The sequence below is a fragment of the Amblyomma mixtum genome, chromosome 3, assembly GCF_055824585.1.
Source record: "Amblyomma mixtum isolate Tamu chromosome 3, ASM5582458v1, whole genome shotgun sequence".
Classification (NCBI taxonomy): Eukaryota; Metazoa; Arthropoda; class Arachnida; order Ixodida; family Ixodidae; genus Amblyomma; species Amblyomma mixtum.
The window spans coordinates 341903564-341929104 of NC_143014.1; the positions used below are offsets into that span (position 1 = coordinate 341903564).

General features: G+C 46.1%; 1 protein-coding gene across 1 annotated transcript in view; it reads right to left on the reverse strand.

The window, feature by feature from the left end:
- LOC149356157 (uncharacterized) overlaps positions 1–25123 on the reverse strand; it is a 45298-nt gene extending 20175 nt beyond the window's left edge. The window contains exons 1-4 of the mRNA XM_089576263.1: positions 25111–25123; positions 24784–25015; positions 11045–11198; positions 994–1139 (exon numbers count right to left, since the gene is read on the reverse strand). Of these exons, the coding sequence (XP_089432389.1) occupies positions 994–1139; positions 11045–11198; positions 24784–25015; positions 25111–25123 (545 nt within the window). The remainder of the gene's footprint in view (positions 1–993; positions 1140–11044; positions 11199–24783; positions 25016–25110) is intronic.
- Between the last annotated feature and the right edge of the window lie 418 nt (positions 25124–25541).

Consider the following 25541-nt stretch of genomic DNA (forward strand, 5'->3'; position numbering starts at 1 on the left):
ATTTAGTAAATCACCTGTTTTTGTTATTGCACTCCATATATTTCTTGTTCGTATGTAAAATTTATTGGCATGGCTGCGTGTAATAATTTGTGTTTTACTGTGTGCTTTTTTCATGTCACATTGTAAGTTTCTTTCTATTGCCCCCTCCCCCCCACTTATGTAGTACCCTCGAAAGAGGGCCTTTAAGGGTATTTTTGAATTAATTGTAAGCATAAAGACGAAGATGCGTCCGATGACTGAAAAGACGAGGACGAGGTGTCAGTGTTCTCGCGAGTTTTGCCAGCTCTACGCTTGTGTGTGCTTCGCCGACCTGATCTCGGACTGTTGCCGTCGCCGTTCCCGTTACCCCTCACCTCCACCAAATGTAAAGGGAGGTTTATTACGAGGTACTGGGGCAACGGGAACGGCGACGGCAACAGTCCGGGATCAGGTCGGCGAAGCACACACAAGCGCTGGCAAAACTCGCGAGAACACTGCCACTTCGTCCTCGTCTTTTCAGACATCGTCTTTTCAGACCGCCCTTTACAAAAAAGTAAATAAGTGAGTATTAAGCAACCTTAAGAAGTTAAGACACCTCCGCTACATACATTTAATTATCGGCAGTGTTCTTCCGCAGATGGATGTCGAGGCCTATGCGATATTCCTCTTGCTGCTCTCACAATTTATTCGGCAGTATTGCGCTAAAGGAGAGTATGGTTTCGCATTTTTACATGTCATTTTTTCCCTGTGTGTATCCTTTGGATTGGCGCACTCGTGTAGCAAAAATTTTTGCTTGTCACCTACAACCACGCGGGCGGCCGACATCTGTTTACTCTCTGCCAATACAAGAGTGAGATAGAAGCATGTAGGTCTAAACAAGACTTGTATTGCCCCCATCAACGTCTGAAATTGATTGTGCTAACTCTTGGCAGCGTGCCAATTCTGAGTGTAGCGACCCCGCCGATCGCTAAGGGAAAGTATGCGCTGTCCAAACTAGAGGAAGCCCCACACTACCTTGCAACGTCCCTGAGGGCGTCAGTCATGTTTTTCCTGTCGTAGCGGTAGTCGCTGGAAATGAGGTAGAAGCCGGCCAGGATGTAGGGCACTAGCCACTGCTCCTCTCGGAATCCGGCCATTACGCGCTGCAGGTACCACGCCCTCTGCGAACAAGCACAGTCATCAGGGGCTTTGTTAGCAATGCTGTTCCCACCCCTCCGTAGTCGTCAAGGCCACGTTTATTGTAGTGTGCCTCCGTCATTTATGTGCAATTAGCCCTGCCAAGCATTGCCCACGCTAAGGAACCAAATTCTCTCCTTTCACATTCCCAATAAACCTGTGTTCGAGGATAACTGTTATTCAAAGACTATCTTCGCAGCGTAGACAAGACGAGGCATAATCAAGAAAACACAGACAAATAATACACCCAATACATAAACAGGGCAAAAAGAATGATACAAATAATTATAGGCCAATAGGAATTTTATCAGTTCTCACACAAGTAATAGAAAAGCATATGCTAGATGTTATAATGAAGTTTGTGAAAAAAACATTCGCTAATCTCCAAGCCATAGTTCGGATTTCGGAAAGGTAAAAGCACTCTGACTCTTATGCAAAACTTCACTGACGTTGTTACCACTGCTACTGATACCATTGAAATTGCCTTAGTGCTGTTTTTTTGATACGTCTAGAGCTTTTGACACAGCTGACCTCAGATTACTGATGGAAAAGCTGAGAGCAATGGGGATTTCGAGCAATATTTGAAGATTTCCTTCAAGATTATCTCACAGATAGGTATCAAATGGTAAGGATTGAAAACGTAACAAGCCACCCAACGGCAGGTAAATATAGGACAACTTAAGTTTCTACTACAGCCTCACTGGTCTTTACCATTTATACAAACAACTTATGTTTCCTTACGCTGGCATCACACCTCTTTCAGCATTCCGATGACACACTGTTAGTTATTATAGAAAATTATTAGACATCCGTCACATAAAAAATGGAAGTAGCCTTAAGCAACATCGTATCCTAGATTAATAGGAATTATATATTATTAAATCAAAATAAAACCAGGATTATATGTATTAGAAGTCCGCATAAACGATGAGTCTTGACTGCAATCTCTTCCTCAAAACAAAATGCAGAGAGCTCGTGCCCTTCCCTCGAGTAAATTTTGACTGCTAAGTATTGAGGTTTATGTGTAGATGAATTCTTCAGTTGGCGAGAACATGTTATGTATATATGTAAAAGTTTACGAACAGTAGCAGTATATCTTTAAAAACAATGTGATGGTGCAAATATGCAATCTCGTTAAAAGGCATATCAATATTTAGGAGAGAGCATTCCTCGATTCCTCCGTATAGTATAACTGTACACGGAAATTTTCCATTCAGCCGGCAAACAAAAATGAACAAACTTCTCCACACAATATGTAAAAGTATAGTATATGAACAAGCCTCTACGAGGCACGAAAAGAAAGCATAATGAAAAAAATTTCCTTGTTAAATTTTTATGAGACGTATGTTTACGTTGTTTTGACCTCTCAGTTTTATAATAATGAATGCAGAATACCGTTCTACAAATAAAGAACATTAAGAGCAATATAAAGATACCATATTCCCAGCGGGTACATCAATTATGAGATGCAATTAGAAACTACTATATGCCACACTTTATTAACAAATTACCCAACGAATACATGGAATCAAGTTGCATCAAAGAGGTGAAAGACGTCAGAAAGAACTGGTGTCTTCATCTTTCATGAAACGTACACTGTGTAAAATACTTAATACTATCATTGGGCTCAATCGAAAAGAAATAATTCATAATTACCGTATAAGTTGTTTACACGAATGCATTTGTGTCCCTAGCTGTGCTGATTTTTTATTGGGAAAGGACCTGTTTGATTTTTGTAGGTTCCTGTTGATTATTTGCTTTTGTTACAAATGTAATCAAATCTTGCATTACACCCGCGTTGATTCTTGTTCTGTTTATTTCTTCATGTAATACATGTTTTCCCGGTACGGACCGGCTTACCTGCCTGCCCACTCACAAACATTGTATGCTTAGGTGTGGTAGAAAATGTGGACATGACAACACAACGGGCAATAAAGACTACTATTATTATTATATCGCTGACTGCATGATGCATGCGTTGTCTTCCTTACGTCGCTTGGTCAGCTTCTAGGTATCGCCACCAAGCCTTGTGGCCAAAAACGAGAAGTCGCATTTTTTTAGCATATGTTATCGTGTGCATTTATATACCGGGTGTTTCAGCGAGCACTTTCAAAAATTCTCATAAGTAGAATTTTCTTGGTAAAGATATGGCTTTTGCAGCATACTATTACCAATGTTGGCGGACACCAGAAAACCGGTGAATCGTATTATGTAGTAAGCAGGTTCACTAATTTTTAATAATTAATTTTTTAACTATTACAGTTAGGTGCCTAGTTGCAATTATATATTTGTAGCCGGTCGTTAGTAATAGCCATATCAGTTTTTAGAATTTCGAAAATACGATTATCCTCGGCGCTGTGGCTCGACAAAATTTGGCGTTTTCGACTAGTTACGTGCACTGGAGGGGATGCTTTGCCTGCATGCTTTCGATAGCGCATGTATTTTTCGCACGATGCAGCCAAACTTTGTCGAGCCACCGCGGTGAGGGTAATTGCGTTTTCGAAGTTCTAAAAACTGATATGGCTATTACTAACGACCGGCCGCAAATATTTAATTGCAACTAGGCGCCTAACTTTAATAGTTAAAAAGTTAATTATTAAAAATTAGTGAACCAGTTTACTACCTAATATGATCCACCGGTTTTCTGGTGTCCGCCAACATTGGAAATACTATGCTGCCAAAGCCATATCTTTACCAAGAAAATTCTACTTATGAGAATTTTTGAAAGTGTTCGCTGAAACACCCGGCATTTATTCAACCGTACTCGACTTAAAGGGAATTGTATAAGGGGCTTACATTATCCATATGAATGCCGGTAAAAAGGGGTAAACACTACTGAGTACGTTATTTAAAAAGAAACGGAAAAAACTTCTTATTTTTAACATAGTTATACATGACTACTACGTATTAGAATATCGGAGATGCACTGATGCAGACAAAAACACAGCAAGGAATAAGAGCATAACAAACAGCCGGATTTTTCTAACAGTACAAGATAAACCTGTGCTCAAGGAAACAAACAAGATTTAACGATGCTATTGAATAAGGAAGAGTATTCTATAGTGATATTACGCGCGCAGGTGTGGATGAAGTCAGAGCCTTTAGGCGGACCAAGTTACGTGAAAAACTAACATGGTTATGCAAGAGTCTGGAACTGGGCAGTGGAATGGCGGGGGCAAATGCCTATTGGTGTGTACAGTCTTGGTCAAAAGTCTTTAGGCCAAGCGTTCAGCTCCAGCGAAATTAATGTTCCTAGAATGCTCCGCGTTACGGATCATTCACAACACAAGTCAAGCAGGAAGCTTCTCTACCGCACCAAGAAACCTTCTGCTAGCATTTCAAGGTCATTAGGTCTTCAATAGCGTCGTAATGGCTCTGTTATGCAGCTGACGCGAAAATCCTTTGGCCTTAAGACTTCTCACCAAGGCTGTACATTTTGTGCAACAAGCATAGAAGCGCAAACTGAGCGGTGAATTTGTAAGAGCTGCAGACCTTTCTCTTTTTGCATTTTAGTCACACAGGATCAGTGGCTAGAATTGTTGGCGATGAACCTGGCAGCTCTGCTTTGTAATGTTTCTAATTTTCTGATGTGGGGACCATGGAAAATTCTGGAAGGATATGAAAGAAAAAAAGAAACCGATTTCACAAATAATGATTCATGGCCCGCCGATAACGAATGGCAAACTATAGCACAGTATTTTAATAAGTATTTTCAGAGTGCTTTTCCACTGTCAAATGTTTGTGTTCCTAGGTTTTTACAGAAATGGGTATTTGATGTCAGTATTTTTACTTTAGCTGGAATTGTCAACAATTCTGGCTACCATGAAAACCCCTGGTAGAAAACTGCAGGTTGAAAGCTACTACAGAAAACTAAGAAAGTGGTGGAAAATTACAGGCATATATCTTTAACTTCAGTTTTTTGCAAGATTTTTGAGCATATATTATGCAGAGAATAATTTAAATGCTTGCTATCGATTAACTTTTTTATTGCATCACAGCAGGGCATTCGTAACGGTCACTCAAGCAACACACTTTTGGTTGAGTTCCAACACTTTGTAGGTAATTCCCTCGACAAGAATAAACAAGCAGGTGCAGCATTCCTCGATTTCAGAAGAGCGTTTCACACGGTATCTCATCACTTAATAGATATTAAGCTAGCATCTTTGAAAATACATAATAAAACCCAAAACTGCATACGTAATTACCTGAACGTAAACAATGTGTCGTCCTTAACGACTGCAGCCGATCGTACATAACGGTATCTTCAGGAGTGCCCCAGGTCAGCGTTCTGGCGCCACTGTTATTTGTTATGTTTATTAATGACATTGTAGACGACATACAGTCCTCCATAAAGATATTTGCAGAAGACTGGTTTGTATACAGAGAAATAAATCCACCATCAGACGCAGGAATCCTGCAGAACGACCTTCACAAAATAGCAAATTGGTGTCTGCGCCGGATTAGTTAACAATAATAACAGTAATCATCTCCGTTTCCCAAATAAAAAGCTCGAACCTCGAACAGAATACAAAGTTAACATATCATTAAAAACATGTCAGAATGGAAGTACCTTAATATTTATTTCAGCAAGAATTTAATGGTACCCACACATCCAGCAGTCAATGTATAAGTCAAGTAAGATGTTTTTTATTCATAGAAATTTGAAATCAATGTCCGAGGATGTTAAAGAAGCACTTTATTCTTGCACGTCAGATCTATTCTCGATTTCGAATGCATTGTTTGGGACCCATATCGGGAATGTTTGATATATTCAACAGAAAGACTGCAAAATCAGGGTGCATGCTTCGTCTGCAATAATTATAACCCTTTTCAATGTATAACTGAGATAAAGGCCTTGCTGGGCTAGAAAACCCTAAGTGCCAGAAGAAAACATTTAAGGCTCAACTTCTTCTACAGTATCTTCTATAATAAAACAGGCACCGGTAAGCGCCACTATCTGTCGGAACCAACCTCCTCCTCAACTCGGCACGGCCACTCCAAAAAGGTGCGGGAACATGACTGCAAAACGAACACTTTTGCAAAATCATTTTTTTCCAAAAGCAGTGAAAGAGTGACACTTGCTTCCTGAAGAATGTGCTTCAGTGTGGACTAACCATGAATTTTATTCTCGGCCTTATTTATGAGTGCAACATATTTTCTTTTTTTTTTCGTTTATAGCTTTGTGTTTACTTGATGCAATCTGTTTTTGTGCGTTCTTGCCAGTTATAGTGAAAATTACATTCTTTTATACTGTCTGCCCTGCGATAATGCTCCCGGGCGACGCAGGTATTCTGTAAATTAATATATAACTAAATGAATAATTTAGTTGTTCATTTTTTTCTGAATTTGCAAAGTCTAGAAAGGTGACGCCACATGGAAAGACCTGGAAGGTTGAGAGTTCTTTTCATAAGTATGGGACTCAATGAACGAGAGTAGTTGGTCAAACCAAAAACCAGGTGAACGATTTTGAACAGATTCTGAGGCACTAATCAATGACTTCATATTAGGGTCCCATGCGAAAGGCGCATATTACATCTTTGTTCGAACTACGGTTTCTTACAGTAGTAGGTATAAAGCAACCGGAGCAAACGAAAAGTTACAGCGAAAAAAATCAAGCATGCGATTAGCATTGTTAGTTATGTGTTCAATATTGGTTTTCTTTGGGAGGTCACTGCGGATACGTATTACAAGACACTCACAAAAATAAATAAAAGTTGAGGTGTAGCCATTAAGAACATTTGAATACGCATTAGCTTTGTAAGGAATTCGTGTTACTTGCATTGCTTTACATTTGGACAGTCAAGTTTCATGAGCTATGTGTTGCGCCATGCAAAAATGTTATTGATATCAAACTGAAGAACAATATTATCAAATGGGCTGGGGATTTCTCTGTATATAATGCGGTTGTGAGCGAACAACCGATACATGAAGATACGAGATCAGGAAAATCATTGGTACAAATTAGGAAGATAAGAGGTTCTAGTACAGATCCCCGAGGAACGCCCGACGTGACTGACGAAAGGTTAGAGTTGCGGTCATTTGTTGTCACGCATTAAGTGCGACCACTCAAAAGAATACTGAATCCCTTTAATAAGTCATTACTTATGTTTAGCTTACTAAGATTTAAGAGCGGAAGTTGATGAGTCATGGTGCCGAGGCTTTAGTAACAGCAATGTTTATGCAATTCACGACCAAGGAACGATCGAAAGCTGCAAAAAGATCATTATTATATGCGGTTAACTGTGTTTCATAGGAATTATTTTTCGAAACCTACATTGATTGGCTGCAGAAATAGAATTACACTGAGGGTGACTGATCAAAGGCAGAAAAGGAAATATTTTGAAGTAATTTGCAAAGAATAGAAGAATAGAGGTTAAGGACATTGGTCGGTAAATTAAAGACCTGCTCACATCCCCCCCCCCCCCCCCCCCCCCCCCCCCCCCCCCCCCCCCCCCCCCCTCCGACTTTTATGCACTGGAACAATATTTACCACCTTCTAGGCTTCGGGGAGCATGCCGCTCTGAAATAATTGAGTGAACATATCAGATAACATAAAATAAGTAATGGGGCTTTCAACACCTTGTTGCTACTCAAGTGTTGCGATTTGGGCTTGTTGGTTACCACTATATGAAACACTGGAAGGACGGGACACAGCAAAGAATACGACTCATGGGGTTTACTGTGTCCCGTCCTTGCGCTTTTTCAAATATGACTGTTTTTAACTACGTCAACACCTACATAGGATGAGATTTTCGCGTTATTCATCACTTTGGAAGCACCCAACCTGTAAATTATGAAAGCGTCCATCAATGGAAAGTCTAAGGTAGGTATGTCAGGCTCGTTACGTTCAGGACAGTTACGTACAGTGGTGAGCAGCCTTGTCTAGAGCGCTTGAGCAGTGCGCCCTTGGTAACAAAAAGCGAAATTAGAGAGCAGCCCCTCATTACAGGGCAAAGTTTTCGTGCCTGCTTTGTTTACGAGGCTATCTGGCGCTACTTCCGTGAAAGCGTTGCAGCTGGACCCTAGAGGCTGCCACAAAATCTGGATTTGTTTGCAAGGAAGTGCACCGCCCGAGCGCTCTAGACAAGGCTGCTCACCACTGTACGTTCGGTGGAACGAGAGCACCGCGATTACTTTTCAGTGGGCTCTCGTTTAGGATGGTGAACAACTTGCGTGCATTAGCAATCTGTAATCTAGACAAGGTATCTTGAAAAAAGTTGCGTTTCACGCTGAGAAGAGCACCTTTTTATCACGCTATTGCACTTGCGTAGATGAGTTTTTTCTTGTTTACTGTCGCTTCAAAGATATATTGAACCACGGTGAACGTTTAGTATCTGTTGTCTGACGAAGAGAGATGTGCTTTTCAAAAAGACTTTTAATTTTCGTTTAAAAAATTGCCGTCGATTACGTCACTTCCTAAAGCGAAATTTGAGTGCAGCACATCAGCACATTCAGCTTTTCGATAGATTGAGGCAAAGAATTCGAGCAAGACATGTGTGTACAATTACAAACAACCTATTATTTTTCACACATATTCGTTCCTAAAGAAACACTCCACTAACAGTTCTCGATTGTCATGAAGGAAGCTTTGTGGACGGAGAAATAGATAAATATATGCTGGACTTGCTACACCAATGCATGGTTCTCAAAGACGAGGTCTGCGCAAGTATTTCGCGAGGTTGTCACAGCTGTGGGAGCCGTTACGAGCGAGAGGAGCGGGATGTTCTCCCACATGAGTGCTGAGAGAGAGTGAGAGAGACTTTAATGAATAAAGGAGAGGTCTGCCTTGTTATGGGCCTGGCATGCTACTCCAGATGAGTGTGAAAGAAAAGGGTGAAAAAGAGAGAAAAAGGCAAAAAAGCGTGGTGACATCAAGCATTCCCAACACTCACGCACTCACAAACACACATGATTATCAAAGGATGTCCACTAAACCCGTGTCCCTAAGAAACACTAAGAATGCTTTTCTCCCTCGCGCAGCCGAGGTCGTATCACTCCGGGGTCCAAGGACATGCTCCAGGTACACGGGGCCGCCCTGACGGAGTCCTAAAGCACTTAACAATGCCTTGTGATGGGGATTAAAGGTTTGGCAGCGGCAGGTCCTCGCGCAAACCACATGTCGAGCACAGAGGGCTACTCGAGGCACCAATTTTACAAAGATGGAATTTAGTGAAGGCATGCGATGGGAATTAAAGGTTTGGCAGCGGCAGATCAAGTGCTGAAGGTCCTCGCGCACACCACATGTCTAGCACAGAGGGCTACTCGAGGCACCAATTTTATAAAGATAGAATTTATTGAAGGCAACGTCCAGACGAATTCGGTGCAGGCAATTACGATCACGTCTCAAATTGCGTGACATGCGGAATTCACAAGTGGGGTCGATGCGAAGAAGGGGTCGGTTTTGACGCTGCGGATCAGACCACAAAGAGCGTTGGATCTGCCATGACTTAACAGCCAGAAGTCTCGCGCCATCACTACGAGAAAAGGGTGTGGGTAAGAGCAAGGAGGTGTCGCCATGCGCCGGCCTCGCTCCACCGTCAACACGATCGTTTCCTGCGAGGCCGCAGTGAACGGGTAACCACTGAAGCACAACACGGTGACGTAGCTCACAGGCCAACACATGCCAGCACATGGCGCGCATATCTGTCACTACCGCCACGTAGCTTAAAGCACGATTGAGGTGTCCACTGTCACAAGAGGGCAATTATGCGCCTTCCCTCAGGTTCACGTGTCCGCCGAGATGTGTGAGACAGATAGTGCGCCATTTGCTTTCCTCAAAAATCAATTAACCCATTTTTGCCCTCTGCGTTCCAAGCTCCCGCTCAATTGGTTTCGCAGCTTAAAGCGCGACTAAGGTATCCACTGCTAGTTACAACGGACAACTGCGACGGTGACGGCGACGCCGCGAAACGCATAAACGGGCGCCAAAGAGCTGCGCTCTAAAAGGAGCAGTTATCTTGCAGCTAGCGTTCCCACAATCTTGGGAAAACATGCCGGCAGATTCTTCTTGTCCACTGTTAAATGCAGTATAATTTCTTTCTTTTTCAATCTCTAATTACCTTATGATCTTTTACTGGACGAGGTGGACGCGACGCGAAAGTGAAATTTATAACTGGATGGTTGCTTAGTTCACGTAGAATTGTAATAGATAAGACGGAATCAGGGTATGTTCCTAGCACAAGGTCTAGTACGTTGGCAGTGTATGCTGTAACGCGAGTTGGCTTTTTCACATGTTGACGAAGGTTGAAAGTGGAACATAAGGCAATGAAGGCTAGCGATTGTTAAGAGATAACAGTATTGTAGGTCTTTCTATTGCATGACAGGCAAATTAAAATCGTCGCAAGAAAAGTGGGTGCTTTGAAAACCTCGCATATATATTTTTTGAGGCTGTCATGGTGGTCACTACAAAAAGTGCTTGCTCATTGGGGTCGTTGGTAGCATGTGTGTGTGTCTGGATGGAGGGATTTACTGGCGCATAAGCATCTGAGGCTATCATGCGCCAAGCTCAAGGAGTAAAAATAGTTTTCTGCATAATTTTACAAGACTGCTAAAAACATCGGTGGTGTAAAAGGACTACAAAGCTAGTTCTTACTACCTGGTATTGCTCGGGAAGAAATTTTAGAAGTGGCTACTACTAAAACATTTAAAGAAGGCCCATTAACCTAAGGGGGCGTCCATAAAATTTCACCACACACTTTCGTATTCATTGCCGCCTATTCCTCATCGCTTGGAAATGCTTTAGAGACCACAAGTAAAACACCACTGTTTTGCCTGTGCTGGTGATTACTGTATGCCTGCAACCCAGATGGAAAGATTTCTGCGTTACTGACACTCTCATGGAGAGAAGATTCAGTATCAAAATTACCGCGCACTCGGAGTCATTCCTCACCTTCAGAAAGGCATATCCCGTGAACGTTTGTAGTTCGCTAGATTGGACAACGTGGAAGTTGATACCGTGGCAAGTGACGTTGGAGTTCCAGAGTTCTCTGAACTTGACGATGCCACTACTTGTCATGAGGTCTTGTTCACTTTTCTCGGCCATCCTGCGAGCGAAAGGCGGGAATATCGACGGGCTTCTACTCAGTGAAATGAGCGCAGCCTACATTTTCGCTTCGACGTTCACAGCGCACTGACCGGTCACGAGCTTTGAAATTCTAATCTGCGTATCCGGACTGTTACTCATTCCCTCTCGTTCTTCCCTTGAGGCTGAAGGCTAGAGCCCTTTATATCGCTCATCAAACTACCTTATCTAAAAAGAACTATATCTAACGCAGAAAAGTTGTAGTTCCTACTTTAAGTGACCAGCATCTTGCTGCGATTTTAAGGAATTAAAAACAGTGCTGAAGAAAAAAAATACTTCAGACTAATGACAAAAGTATAACTGTGAGTGATTGAAGGCGTGTGAGGTGAGAGAAATGGAGTGTGAACCCCTTACTTTCTATTGCGTGCTACACAGAGTACTAGAAAAAACAGTGCGGCGAAGAAAGAAATGTAAAAGGCATTGTAAAAAGTTTTCGTGTGGAACATGAAAACTTTTATTGTGAAAATCTGTCTAGAGAAAAAGTATGTCTTAGTCATTAATTTTTTTTTAAACTACGGGGGCCCTTAAGCTACACCTCCAGGGCATGACGGGAGAGCGTTGTTGAGTTATTGAGCCCTATATTGAGCCCTATTGAACGTTATTGAGCCCTATATATGCTGAATTGGTTATTTCCCACTTTACAATACTTGATTGCTAGGAGTTCTCGTACCATCCTGGCGCACTAATGCAGCGGTTAAGCGATTCGAAACTGCAGGGGCAGGTGTCTGCTTCAAACAGCCACAGGCGGGACTTGCGAGACCCAACTGCTCTTCCTGAGCAAACACTTGGGGAATTTTCGCTCACGCCGCCGCGGTTGACGCTACGATGACGCGGGTTTTTTATTCATGTATTTAATTATTTATTATCAATACCTCAAATGCTCCAGGAATGGGGTATTACATGAGGAATGGGCTGAATGTTCCACTAATGAGAGATTGGATGGCAGCCTTGAAGTGCAGTGGATCGGAGTGGTGCACGGAGTCGATTGGCATGCTGTTGCAGTCTGGAGCAGTTTGCACGAAGAATGAGCGAAGATGAGCTGTAGTCTGTGCTGGGGGAGGGTAGACTGCTTTGGGATGGTTGGTACGGCTTGATAAGCGATGAGCTGGCAACATAGCTGAAACATCAAGTTGGCTGGGATAAAATTTATGAGAGAGGCAGAGCCTAAAGATGCAACGTCTGGACTCGAGATTAGTAAGACTAGCCTCAGATTCAAGTGCAGTGACGCTGGTGTGATACGAGTAGTCCGAAAAAATAAATCTAGCTGCGCGATTCTGAACTGATTCGAGGGTGTTCGAAAGGTTAGATTGATGCTAGATTGATTGAGTTAATTGATTGAGTTAAGTTATTAGATTATTAGTTATTAGATTGAGTTAAGTGCCCCTGAATGGGGCACTTAACTCTATCGCATTAAAGAGGCCCCATAGTGAATGCATTGACTTAGCAATTCCATTCGGACCTGGCAGTAACGCTATTTCTTCATATCTGTACCATCGTCCGTAAAAGGGCTGCGCAATTGTGCGCATGCGGAGTAATGTGAGCGGGACGCTGAGATGCTCCGCGCGTTTCACGCCTCATTTCATCTGCATCACGTCTGTGTTGACTGGCAGGCGATTCTGGCGATACCCTATCAGGCCTTGTGCGGCAGAGTTTTTGATGTCATTTTGATTTGACGAATCGAATCGAATATATTTAGGGATCACTTGCAACTCCCACCACAATGGTGCTTTCTTTTACTTTTTATTGCATTAAGTAGGAGAGCATATTCTACAGAGTATATTCTATATTCTACCGAGAGTATATTTGCAGACGACTGCGTGATTTATAGAATTATAGAGAGGTCACTTGATGTGCAAAGCCTGCAAGATGACTTAGATAAGATAGCCATGTGGTGTAATAATTGGGACATGACTTTGAATACTAAAAAGTGTGTACACGTCACCTTTTCGAGGAAGCGCTCCTACCCCTCTTATATATACACTGTAAACCATGCGGCCTTGAAAAAAGAACAGAATTTTAAATACTTAGGCGTTTATCTTACTGCTGACCTGCGGTGGTCAAAACATGTTAATTACGTCGTAAAGAAAGCTGCTGGTATATTAGGTTTGTTAAGAAGAAATTTCAGCCACCTTCCACAGCATCTCAAAGAACAGCTATATTTTACTCGCGCCCGCATGGTACTCGAACATGCATCAGTGTGCTAGGACCCGCACACACAAGAACTTAGTGATAAATTGGAAAAAATTGAAAATAGGGCAGTCCGCTTTGTACTTGGAAATTATTCCAGGACACTCAGTATCTCAGAAAGCAAAAGGAATCTTCAGTGGCCAGAACTGTAAACTCGAAGAAGAAATCTGAGATTAAAATTTTTACATTACATTTTCTATTCCAAGACTGGTATAGACGGATCAAAATATTTGAAGCCGCCTTTCTATGTCTCGAAGCGAAGGGACCACAATTTAATGCTTTATGAATTTCCTTTTAAAGGTGACGTACTCCGTTATTCGTTTCTTTCTGCGAACAGTTCGCGAATGGAATGCTTTGCCGCTACATACTGTTAACGTTCTACCTAATGATGCCTTTTTTATGCGTTAAGTGCATGATTTTTTGTTTTTTGAACGTGAAAGTGCCCCCATGCTGTAATGCCGAAAGGCGATGCAGGTACCAAACAAACAAATAAACAAAATAACGGAACGGTAATACGCTTATAATGTGCATGCTCACCTCCAGCTTTTCTGGCGGCAAGAGGCTGGCGCTTCACTATTTCCCCACGCTTATGTACTCAGCAAAGAAGCGAGGAGTTGGAGACGAGAAAGAAAGCGCTGTTCGAACTGCAGTCTTCATGATACGGTATGTAAGGGTTCCTCTTTTTGCGCCTAAGCTGCGAGTGTTCTGCCAGCTCGAGCGCGAATTCTAAATCAAAGCTGGATGAGCGTTCCAAGTTTTTGGTAATGGTGCGTCTGAATCTGCAGATCTTGTATAGGTATAATTCGAAGGATCCATCTTTGCACAGACAGATGGAGTACGCACTGGTAGATGTGACCGACCAACTGTCTGGCCAACTGAGGGCATAGCAAAGGTCTTCACGAACACAGTCAGTTTTCTTGCCTGCATACACCGCGGAAAGAATATCTGCGCATGAAGACACACAATACCTCGCCACAGTTGTCCCCAACACCGCCAGTCCAGGCTTGGAGGCCTGTGTGTTGCCAACTAGCTCGAATTGCATAAATATGCAAGAAGCGACTTGAGAGTTGCAACACGGCTGGCAACATTTTACCAATGCCAGGCTTGGATTTTTAAAGATACACTTCAGTCTGTTCATATACGTCTACACTGGCGTCCATGCATCAGACAGTGAGTCTGGAAAATCTTTGCAGCGCTAATAAAACGGCAACCACGTGACCAGACTCTTTCACTGCGAAGCTGTTATAATACTTGTCTCGGCCTTGCATCCCTGCTTACAGCGGTATGACGTGAGATGCGGCGGCCCGGCAACTCACTGTACGATTTCTGTTTTCTGGTTTCACTAGCAGAGAAGTTTGCTGTCTTATTACACCTGCACTACAGCCGTATAGTTATTCCCTGACGCAGCCCAGGAGAAAAGCTCGTATTGGCTGAAGTGTTGACTAGGTTATCGTCCACTTCCGTGAGGACGGCCTTGACAGTCGCCGGCACGCCCTTCGCCCAGTGCACGTGCACTCATTCTTACCCAGGAGAACAGCTCCTATTGGCTGAAGTGTGACGCGATTATCGCCCACTTCCGTGAGGACGGCCTCGACCATCGCCGGCACGTCCTTCGTCCAGTGCACATGCACTCTTTCTTACCGATTAGAACAGCTTTCATTGGCTGAAGTGTGACGCGGTTATCGTCCACTTCCGTGAGGACGGCCTCGGCAGTCGCCGGCACGTCCTTCGCCTAGTGCACGGGCACTCCTCCTTTCCCAGGAGAACAGCTCCTATTGGCTGAAGTGTGACGCGGTTATTGTCCACTTCCGTGAGGGCGGCCTCGGCAGTCGCCGGCATGTCCTTCGCCCAGTGCACGGGCACTCCTTCTTACCCAGGAGGACAGCTCCTATTGGCTGAAGTGTGACGCGGTTATCGTCCACTTCCGTGAGGACGGCCTCGGCCATCGCCGGCACGTCCTTCGTCCAGTGCACGTGCACTCCTTCTTACCCATTAGAACAGCTCCTATTGGCTGAAGTGTGACGCGGTTATCGTCCACTTCCTTGAGGACGGCCTCGGCCATCGCCGGCACGTCCTTCGCCCAGTGCACGGGCACTCCTTTTTACCCAGGAGAACAGCTCGTATTGGGTGAAGTGTGACGCAATTATCGCCCACTTCCGTGAGGACGGCCTCGGCCATCGCCGGCACGTCCTTCGTCCAGTGCACGTGCACTCCTTCTTACCCATTAGAACAGCTCCTATTGGCTGAAGTGTGACGCGGTTATCGTCCACTTCCGTGAGGACGGCCTCGGTAGTCGCCGGCACGTCCTTCGCCCAGTGCGCGGGCACTCCTTCTTTCCCAGGAGAACAGCTCCTATTGGCTGAAGTGTGACGCGGTTATCGTCCACTTCCGTGAGGACGGCCTCGGCCATCGCCGGCACGTCCTTCGTCCAGTGCACGTGCACTCCTTCTTACCCATTAGAACAGCTCCTATTGGCTGAAGTGTGACGCGGTTACCGTCCACTTCCTTGAGGACGGCCTCGGCCATCGCCGGCACGTCCTTCGCCCAGTGCGCGGGCACTCCTTTTTACCCATTAGAACAGCTCCTATTGGCTGAAGTGTGACGCGGTTATCGTCCACTTCCGTGAGGACGGCCTTGACAGTCGCCGGCACGTCCTTCGCCTAGTGCACGGGCACTCCTCCTTTCCCAGGAGAACAGCTCCTATTGGCTGAAGTGTGACGCGGTTATTGTCCACTTCCGTGAGGACGGCCTTGACAGTCGCCGGCACGTCCTTCGCCCAGTGCACGGGCACTCCTTTTTACCAAGGAGAACAGCTCGTATTGGCTGAAGTGTGAGGCAATTATCGCCCACTTCCGTGAGGACGGCCTCGGCCATCGCCGGCACGTCCTTCGTCCAGTGCACGTGCACTCCTTCTTACCCATTAGAACAGCTCCTATTGGCTGAAGTGTGACGCGGTTATCGTCCACTTCCGTGAGGACGGCCTCGGTAGTCGCCGGCACGTCCTTCGCCCAGTGCGCGGGCACTCCTTCTTTCCCAGGAGAACAGCTCCTATTGGCTGAAGTGTGACGCGGTTATCGTCCACTTCCGTGAGGACGGCCTCGGCCATCGCCGGCACGTCCTTCGTCCAGTGCACGTGCACTCCTTCTTACCCATTAGAACAGCTCCTATTGGCTGAAGTGTGACGCGGTTATCGTCCACTTCCTTGAGGACGGCCTCGGCCATCGCCGGCACGTCCTTCGCCCAGTGCACGGGCACTCCTTTTTACCCAGGAGAACAGCTCGTATTGGCTGAAGTGTGACGCAATTATCGCCCACTTCCGTGAGGACGGCCTCGGCCATCGCCGGGACGTCCTTCGTCCAGTGCACGTGCACTCCTTCTTACCCATTAGAACAGCTCCTATTGGCTGAAGTGTGACGCGGTTATCGTCCACTTCCGTGAGGACGGCTTCGGTAGTCGCCGGCACGTCCTTCGCCCAGTGCGCGGGCACTCCTTCTTTCCCAGGAGAACAGCTCCTATTGGCTGAAGTGTGACGCGGTTATCGTCCACTTCCGAGAGGACGGCCTCGGCAGTCGCCGGCAAGTCGTTCGCCAGTGCACTCCTTCGTGCCCAGAAAACAGCTCCTATTGACTGAACTGTGACGCGTTTGTCGTCGACTTCCGCGAGGACGACCTCGGCAGTCGCCAGCACGTCCTTTGCCCCGTGCACTCCTTCTTTGAACGCGGAGTGGTTCTTGTTTAAGTGAAGTCTGCCTAGGAAGTTGAATATGCATCACTGTCGGCCGCCGCTGTATTCATTGTCGTTGCTGCACACTGAGTACTGAATCCTTCATAAAACTCTGTGAGGAGGGCCGCTAGATGATAATTTCACCACGCACTCTGGGTATGTAATTAATTTCGGGGCCCGCCGCGGTTGCTCAGTGCTTCGACTTTCGCCTGCTCATCCCAAGGTCGCGTGTGTCATCCTCGCCGCGGCGTATGTGTACACTGAGATATTTCGTCTTTCGGAAGCAACGACGATAGTTAGTTCCCGGAAACGAAGATTGACAAGCGAAAAGAGGAAACACGGGACGAGGCAGTCCTGTGCAGATTTCAAGGACTAAATGTTAAGGCAAGGAGTCTAATGGAGAACGAACGACAACATTTTCAATATCCGCAGTCACTCTCGGCTGCTCTGTAAGTCCACTTTCATATTTTATGTATAATAAACTGTGACCTTTTGCAATGGAAGTGCTTGAGAGTGCGAAAGAAGTAAACAATAATGAGCCCAGGTCATTCATGAACCACAGCCGCATTGCTATTGGCGCGGACGGCAAGAATATTGCTTCAAGAAAGGCTTAGTGGCATTGGAGGGATGGGCAGATGAGAAAGTGATGGTATGAACACGACCTTTTTCGAAACGTATATGATGACGGGACACAAAGCAATCTTATCCTTAAATGGCAATTTTTTTGTTAGAGCTACTGGAGCTTGGAACATCTACCAGGAACTGGCAACCATTTTTGTGCCCTTCTTGTAGCGAAAGCTACACTAGGCTAGCAGAAGCGGATTTCGCGGTGCCTGCCAAAGGCCACTACTGCGCATGCGCCGTTACCAGTAGCATGGCACCGCAGCCACTGTGCCGCACTGCGCATGCGCAGAGTCGCGCCACGCAGCTGGGATATAAGCCGGAAGCGATGCGCTCGCTGCTCAGATGCGCAGCATGGAAGAAGGAGAGCGGCCGTGCTCTTCACGGCAGCAGCACAGACTGCGGGAAATTGGGTCTTCTGATCCAGAAGTCGGCGCATGGTACAAGGCCGGCGGGCAGCGTGAAAATCAGGCGAGGAAGGCTAAGCGGGCGGCCGAGGAACCCGAAGAACGAGAGGAACGACTCGCGAAGAGACGCCGTCGAGCCGCTGAATTACGAGGGCGTGTCGCTACCGAAATATCAGTAGACGAAACTGCTTTCGCTACGTATATATACTGGCCTATGGCTGAGCTAAGCGACTGCCAATTTTTGTTTTCTTTTAATTAATTGTAATCATTCATTATTAATTAAATTAAAAAAGCATTCCTACGCGAATGATTTGGGAGTGAAGCATTACGGCGTGTCAAAAACTGGCCATACACTAGCAATGTCACAAATAATTATGCTAGCTCTGTAAACAATGGTCTGATCATTGCTAATGATTACATCAAGTGCAGACGATGTGGTAGTTGTATCGGCTGCTGCAGCCGATAAAACATGATGGCATGGGCGCAGGAGACTGAACGTCGTGCTTTATAGCGTGTTAGATTTAGAGCCGCTACAGACAATGAGAATGACCTCCTCTCCCATCACTGCCAAATGGTTCCTTGCTTGGCACTTTTTGCATGCCCGTCCGAACTCTGGACAGCTCCACGACGCATGGGTTCGGCCGCATTTTCCATATGTAAATTTCTTCGATTGTCCACCACTTGCTGCTGACGTTTATTTCATACCTTCTGGTGTTCAACAGCCTTTTAAGGGGCCTTGCTGATTTGCTCCGCTATCTGCAAGGCTACCTTGCCTTCTGCGAGGAAATTTGCTGTCATTGGTGCCAAAAACTGTTTGGTCTCTAATTGACTCCGTCAATGTTCCGAAGTTGCACGCTCGGCTTGCGTCTTCAAATCAGGCCTAAAATCCTTATAGGGCTCCCTGGAATCTCTTCTTGAAGCGGTACTGTTCTTGGACGTCACTGTGTTGGCCATTGCAAATCTTCAGTGCGAACGCACTACTTCACGGCGTCAAACTCAATCAAGAGCCTTGTGGCTCTGATGACCTTGAGGGTGCAGAAATAAAATAAATATTGCCGAGACTGAGTTTCGAACCCTTGGCGGCGCGATCACATCAGCTTCCCTGGCCAATGCACGAGAGCACTATGCTATCGCCGCAGCCGATCATGCCTTGTGTTAAACTGCAACACACTCTGATGCTGTGCTTTGCATATTGCCGCCATCATCAACTCCATCTGCGGCACGAACAGATCGAATCAACTTAACCGGAGTTCAGTATTCTCGCCAGACGTGCCCATGACCCAGCAAAGCAAAACAATGAGCCAACCACTCTAAACACATGATCGCGGACGTCTACTCGGCTTAAGTACGTTAAAACGCTACCACTTATTTGTCCACCGTCGCATAGTCAAGCTCGCGCTCGTCGTCCGCAAAGGCACATATGTTCCAGATTTCAATGCCTTCCTTACCTGCCATGCTCAAAAAAAGCGCAGCTTACGCAAACTCCGATCGGGGTTTGTCAGTTGGCTCTAAGGCAGTCAATAAAAGCTCAAACTTCTGTTTTAAGAGCTGCCAGTGCCTGCTGATGTCCCCTGTCAAACGCAGCGGCTCCGGTGACTCCAAGAATTCCACCTGGCTGGTCAGTGCCACCCCACCGCTACGTCGGTGACACTCCCCTTCTGATGTCATAGATCGGCTGCTGCGGCCGATAAAACATGATGGCACCGGTGCAGGGGAATGAACCTGGGGCTTTATTACGTGCTAGCTGTACAGCTTACCGCGACGAGGGACCTGTTCTCCCAGAGAAGCTGACAGTGTGGGCATGTCCCGTGGCTTCCGGGACGATGATTCAGCTACGGATAAAGTTGTAGTTCTAGTCGGTGACATGCCAAAATTCACAAAACCAGACGGCTGCAGCAGGGTATCAAAACTGCGGACTAAGTTATCAACTTCCAAAACGTTCCGATTGAAATCACAGCGCAAGTAAAAAAACTGTTGTTTTCTGAAACATAGTCTAAAAAGCCTTGAAGTAAAGCAAAGAAGGATGTAATATTCCTGTTTGGAGGACAATATACAGCTGGTATTATTTTTATCTGGGATTGCGTGGATATTATTTCATAATCATCCGTAGCTGTGCTGAAATTAGATATCAAATCACGATTTTATTTAATGTTACATGTACAGCAATGCCATCATTTCACCTGTTTAGACGATTTATCAGTAAGTTTCCGCAACCTTCCAGTTCGACCAAGTTGCAACCTTCATAGTAGCAATTTCCCGTGAGCATCTCAGCGGTGAACTTAAACGAATATTGGTTCAGTGAAAGATCAATTTTGCCTTTTTCATTACTAGGGGAACGTGTGCGTGCATTTGTATTAAAAAACAAATTGACATGAAGATTAGCTATGTTTGTTATATTTTGGTAAGGTAAACTGATGCAAATTCGCTGGGCATTGTATCGATCAGCAAGCGGAATAATATAGCATGCCAAGCAAAAACTTGCTGAAGGCAGCTCTCGCTTGTAATCAGAACCACAACGTTATCACTGGTAGGATTCGCAAAAAGTTTTCTATTGCATGTTCAAACGTATTTTACCTAATGTTATTTTTTGTTTGTGGTCATTTCCAGAAGCTCTTTCTGTAACGAACACAGGTGCTCGTGTACATAGATTGGTTGAGAAAACTGACACGGTGCATTCCTAGCGTTTGCTCAGCGCTGTTCTCGGGAGCGACTCTGCCCGAGCCGAGGGAGCTGAAGTAAACTGAATCTGCTGTTTTTTTTTACCTGGAAAACGTTTTTGAGCATTTGTCAGTCACTGCCTGTGTCTTGGCCAATCCCTCGCAGTGGGTACTCGCCAACAACTCCTCGGAGGCAACAATAATTTTCAGCAGGCTTCTTGCTGGCTTTCGCCACCGTGCTCCGAGAGGAACGAGCCGAGTTTGTCCTGCGTGCGCGAGTTGAGCTCTCATACGAGAGCTTCCTTGTTCATTTCAAGGACATGACGATGTTATTTCGACGGGCTGATCTCAACAAGAGTGAGGAGTAAAACCTCCGTTATCTTATCAGGGGCACCTAAGAGCAAATCTTCGTTGTCTTAGTGCGAAACCAGCCAAAACCGTGGCAGAATTTGTCCGAGGCAACTACCACGGAGAACACGCCCCAGATGATATTTTAAGCAGTACGGGCATTCGTACTCTTTGATGGCTGCCGCCGTCGTCGACACTGGTAGCCCGGAACTACTCAGGGAGACTATAGGGGCCAGACTATAGGGGCCAGGGCTCCAGAAACTCGTTTCGACGACACAGCCGCCGCGAGTCTCATCTCTTTAGGAATTAATTCGCGAAGAGGTCTAGCAGGCGCTCACGCCACCCGAGCCTTTGCAACGAAGACTGCCACAGAACATTCCGCAGCCGTTCGTCGTGCCGGACCACCTCGAAGTCAGAGCTAAGAAGCCCCTGCCTACATCCGCCTAGCATCCCTTGCTCGACGTCCTCCGGTGCACCAGCACAAAAGCAACGCCTGGAGCACTGTTGATCAGAGCCTTCTGTGTTCCCACAGTGGAGAGGGTGGTCACGTGCACCGTAACCGCCTTTATCGACAAAACGGGTCGGCCGGGATTTAGTGCCGACGCGCCACGAGCGCAGCGTGTCCAGCGGCCCCAGAAATTGACGGCAACCTAGCAGCTGCATCCGGTGTTTCCATATCAGCATTCCTTGTCGTCGTCCCCCAGTCGTTTCTCCTGTCCTCGGCATCGATTGCGGCGGCCTGACGCAGGTACGGTCGCGCAGCTCCTGTCGGGAAAGCAAGAAGTGGAAACTTTTCGGGGGGGAGGCTGCTCGTCGGCAAAATGTTCGAGATCCCCCTACTGCAGCCCGGCCGCGGCGCGATTCTACGACGCGCCGACACTCACGACTCTGATGCCCCGCCTCGACGCCCCAGTGCTCTGACGCAACAAAATCAATTTGTGGCTAACCGCAGCGGTTACCGGAACTCGCTACGTTCCCGCCCCCGACCGCTGCAAACCGCTGATCTGAGCATTTCAATCGACGAAACCGACGTAACAGCGCTCGTCGACACCAGTGCCGACTACTCTTCTCAGTGGGTCATTCGCCCCAATCAAACTTACACATGCACGTCCAGGGTCACGGTCTAAAAAGAAACGCACCTGGCAACTTTCGTCGAAAGCGACCAGTGCTCCCGCGATGTAATCCTTGGCATTATGCAAAAAACAGCGCGAACAAACGGGGAAGAAAGGAAGAATACACAGGAACAAGCGCTGATTCTCAACTAAAGTTTAATCACAGGAAACACGCTTATAAAAGGAAACAGAAAACAAAAAAAACACCAAAACAAAAACGCACTAGCTACTAAGTGATATCCAGATATGCAACCTCACAGTCACGCAGGAGCGGGGATGGTTTGCTGGCACACAATCTTGCTTTCTTTGCCATATTATACGCCTCGATGATTTCCCTGGTCAGCCGCCGCGGTGGCTCAGTGGTTATGGTGCTCGGCTGCTGAACCGAAAGACGCGGGTTCGATCCCGGCCGCGGCGGTTGAATTTCTTCGGAGGAGAAATTCTAGAGGTCCGTGTACTGTGTGATGTCAGTGCACATTAAAGAACCCCAGGTGGTCGAAATTTCCGGAGCCCTCCACTACGGCGTCTCTCATAGCCTTAGTAGCTTTGGGACGTTAAACCCCATAAACCAACCTAAACCAACCGATTTCCCTGGTCAACTGCTCGGGGTGTTTGTACAAAATGTCAGTACAGTGCAAGGACGGAAAACAGGATTGACACTCTCGGCAATGATCAACGAGATTAATGGAGCGATTAGATTCTAATGAATTGAGATGTTCTCCGAGTCGTCTGTCAATACAACGGCCCCTTTCGTCTTTTCGTCTCCGTTTGTTCGCGCTGTTTTTTGCATAATGTATCACCAACTCGCCCGCTTAGCTATGCCGTTGTAATCCTTGGCATGGATTTCTTAATAGAAAATGGCGCAGTTACCGATCTTCGTAGAATGTTTAGGGGAAACCTCTAAGGTGTAGTAGTTTGTAATAAGGGAGTAATTACTCACTGACATCCACCGAAGCGCCACTATACGACTACAAAGGAAAGATATACAGCCTTCTCAGAACCTTCTTAGCTAAAGAAAGACTCTTCCTTGTCCGGGGTTCGAACCCGGGACCATCGCTTCAACAGAGCAGTCGCTCTACCAACGCAGCTAATCGGGACGGCAAGCTTATGGTAGGGCGAGAACGAATTGATTAATAACTCGAAGTGAGAACATTATCGGTCAAATGTTGGTTTTCTTTAACTGTGACGTTTCTAAGAAAGCTGTAGAGCTTTCCTTTGTAGCCATATGGCTGCGTTTAGGTGGATGTTAATTAGTAATTACTGATTTATTAGTCGTCGATCTTCAATCCAAATCAGCGGCCTTTTCGACGGAGCATGCAATACACAGCGATTCTGAGCGGCCGACAGCCCTATACATCTTTGGTAATCATGTCAGCATCACGCCATGTTCGAATGTGATGAGGGTCGTTGCCACGAGGACACTGCGAAACTTTGAAGGCATCCTGGAATGCAAACAGATCCTGCTTTTCGGACCGAGGCTTGCTGTCGCCAAAGGGGTTGTTCATCTCGAAGACGGCAAACCGAATTTCGGCGGTGAACACCGACATCAGAACATTGGTACTGTAGTGGCTCATATTACCTGTACCACTGAGTTTTGCAAATCCACTGGCCTTGCCAGTGTGTCGTCGACCGAATCGGGGAGGCCTAGCCCAGTTTACAGCTCGCCATTAACCCTGCGCTTTCCCAACGGCAGCAGAGACAAATGCGAGATCGCCTCCAGCGCTGTCAGGCTACCTTCTCAACTCCTTTGCTCGTTGGTAGAACACATCTATACAAGGACTGCATTACTGCCGATGACACCGTGCCCTCTCTTTGACAGTCACCCTACCATGTGTCTCCCTCTGAAGGCACTCCTATCAACCGTCAAGTCAAAGAGTATCCTTGCGACGACGTTATTCAGACCTCGCGTAATACGCGGGCGGTACCTCTGCGCTGTTCTCGAGCCCGCGTCTCCCAGTGTCGACGAAGCTGAAGTAAACACTTGGGCAGCTGACTTTCAGCGGTTCATCTCACCGGGCCCGCCACTCAGCGGTCTTACAGCATTTCCGGTCTTCGTCCAGAAGCATTTGTTTACCCGTGGAAATACGTAAAGCCAAGGTAATTTCCAGTCTAACCCATTTCCTTTGCATTCAAAAGCTCTAGATCAGATTTCACCCGTGATTTAAACTCGACAGTGATGTTGCTTTTCTCTCTCTGCATACAGGACTCTGCACAAAAGCTTGTAGTTGATATAATGGATAGTGCAGCCATAGATGGAGGGTGGCTGGCGTGCCTAAAGGTGTTTTCTGTGCTTACGGGAAGATAGAAGAAAGAACTTATCAACTAGTCTGTTGCCAGTGGGTTTTAAGCGAGTGTGTTAGGACTGCAAGTGTGTTTGGAGCGAGTGTGTTGGGCGAGTGCGTTAGACGAGGAGGTAAAAGACGCAATCCTTCGGGTGCGAAAGCAGAAGCTTTACACGAAGTTTTCCAAGCACGCAGGCCTGCGGCACTCACGTGGCATAGATGCTCACGCCATAGAGTGTCTTGAGCGCTTTCGAGGCCGCGGTAGTCAGAAGCGTGGCGCAGCCGGTGTTGTCGTAGTCGGCCAGCGACAAATCCTTGTGGTTTTGAAAGTAGACGAAGTCGCAGAGGCCATCCGGCGGGGGATCGTCCTGCATGCCGGACGCCTGGCGACAGTGGTACGTGCAATGAATCGGCCTGGATACCACGGTCTCTTGTGGCTTGACTGCGTAAAGTGTTTCAGCACGCACGGAATAACTAGCGTATTGTGGAAAATAGTATATACGTCACCTTCTACTACAAAACTCAATTAATTCTTACATGAAAATGGCATGTCCTATGGCAGGCCATTCAGTCAAGCCCGCCACTAAATTGTCAAAATAGGCCCTTTAGTTATAAAGATGGCATCTTCAGCGTGGTAATACCAGTGTTTCCCAAGATAAATGAAGTAAATCGGGACAAAGTGCTTATCATGTTAAGTATCATCTTCTTTAACTTATTTATAACATTGTGTAGACAAGGTAAAAAAAAGAGTCGGCTCGTTATGACTTACATGACGGAAGGCAACAGTCCCCGAAACAAAGTGGCATAGATGATGCTTTTTTATTATTTGTGGTGTTCATCAATGGAAGAGTAATAAGCTAATTATTCTTTTCAATAACTGGTTAGAATGCCAAAGATGACAATGATAACGTAGAGGTAGAGCATTGGCCTAGCGTGCAAGAGGACCGAGTTTGGAATCCCGGTGCCGC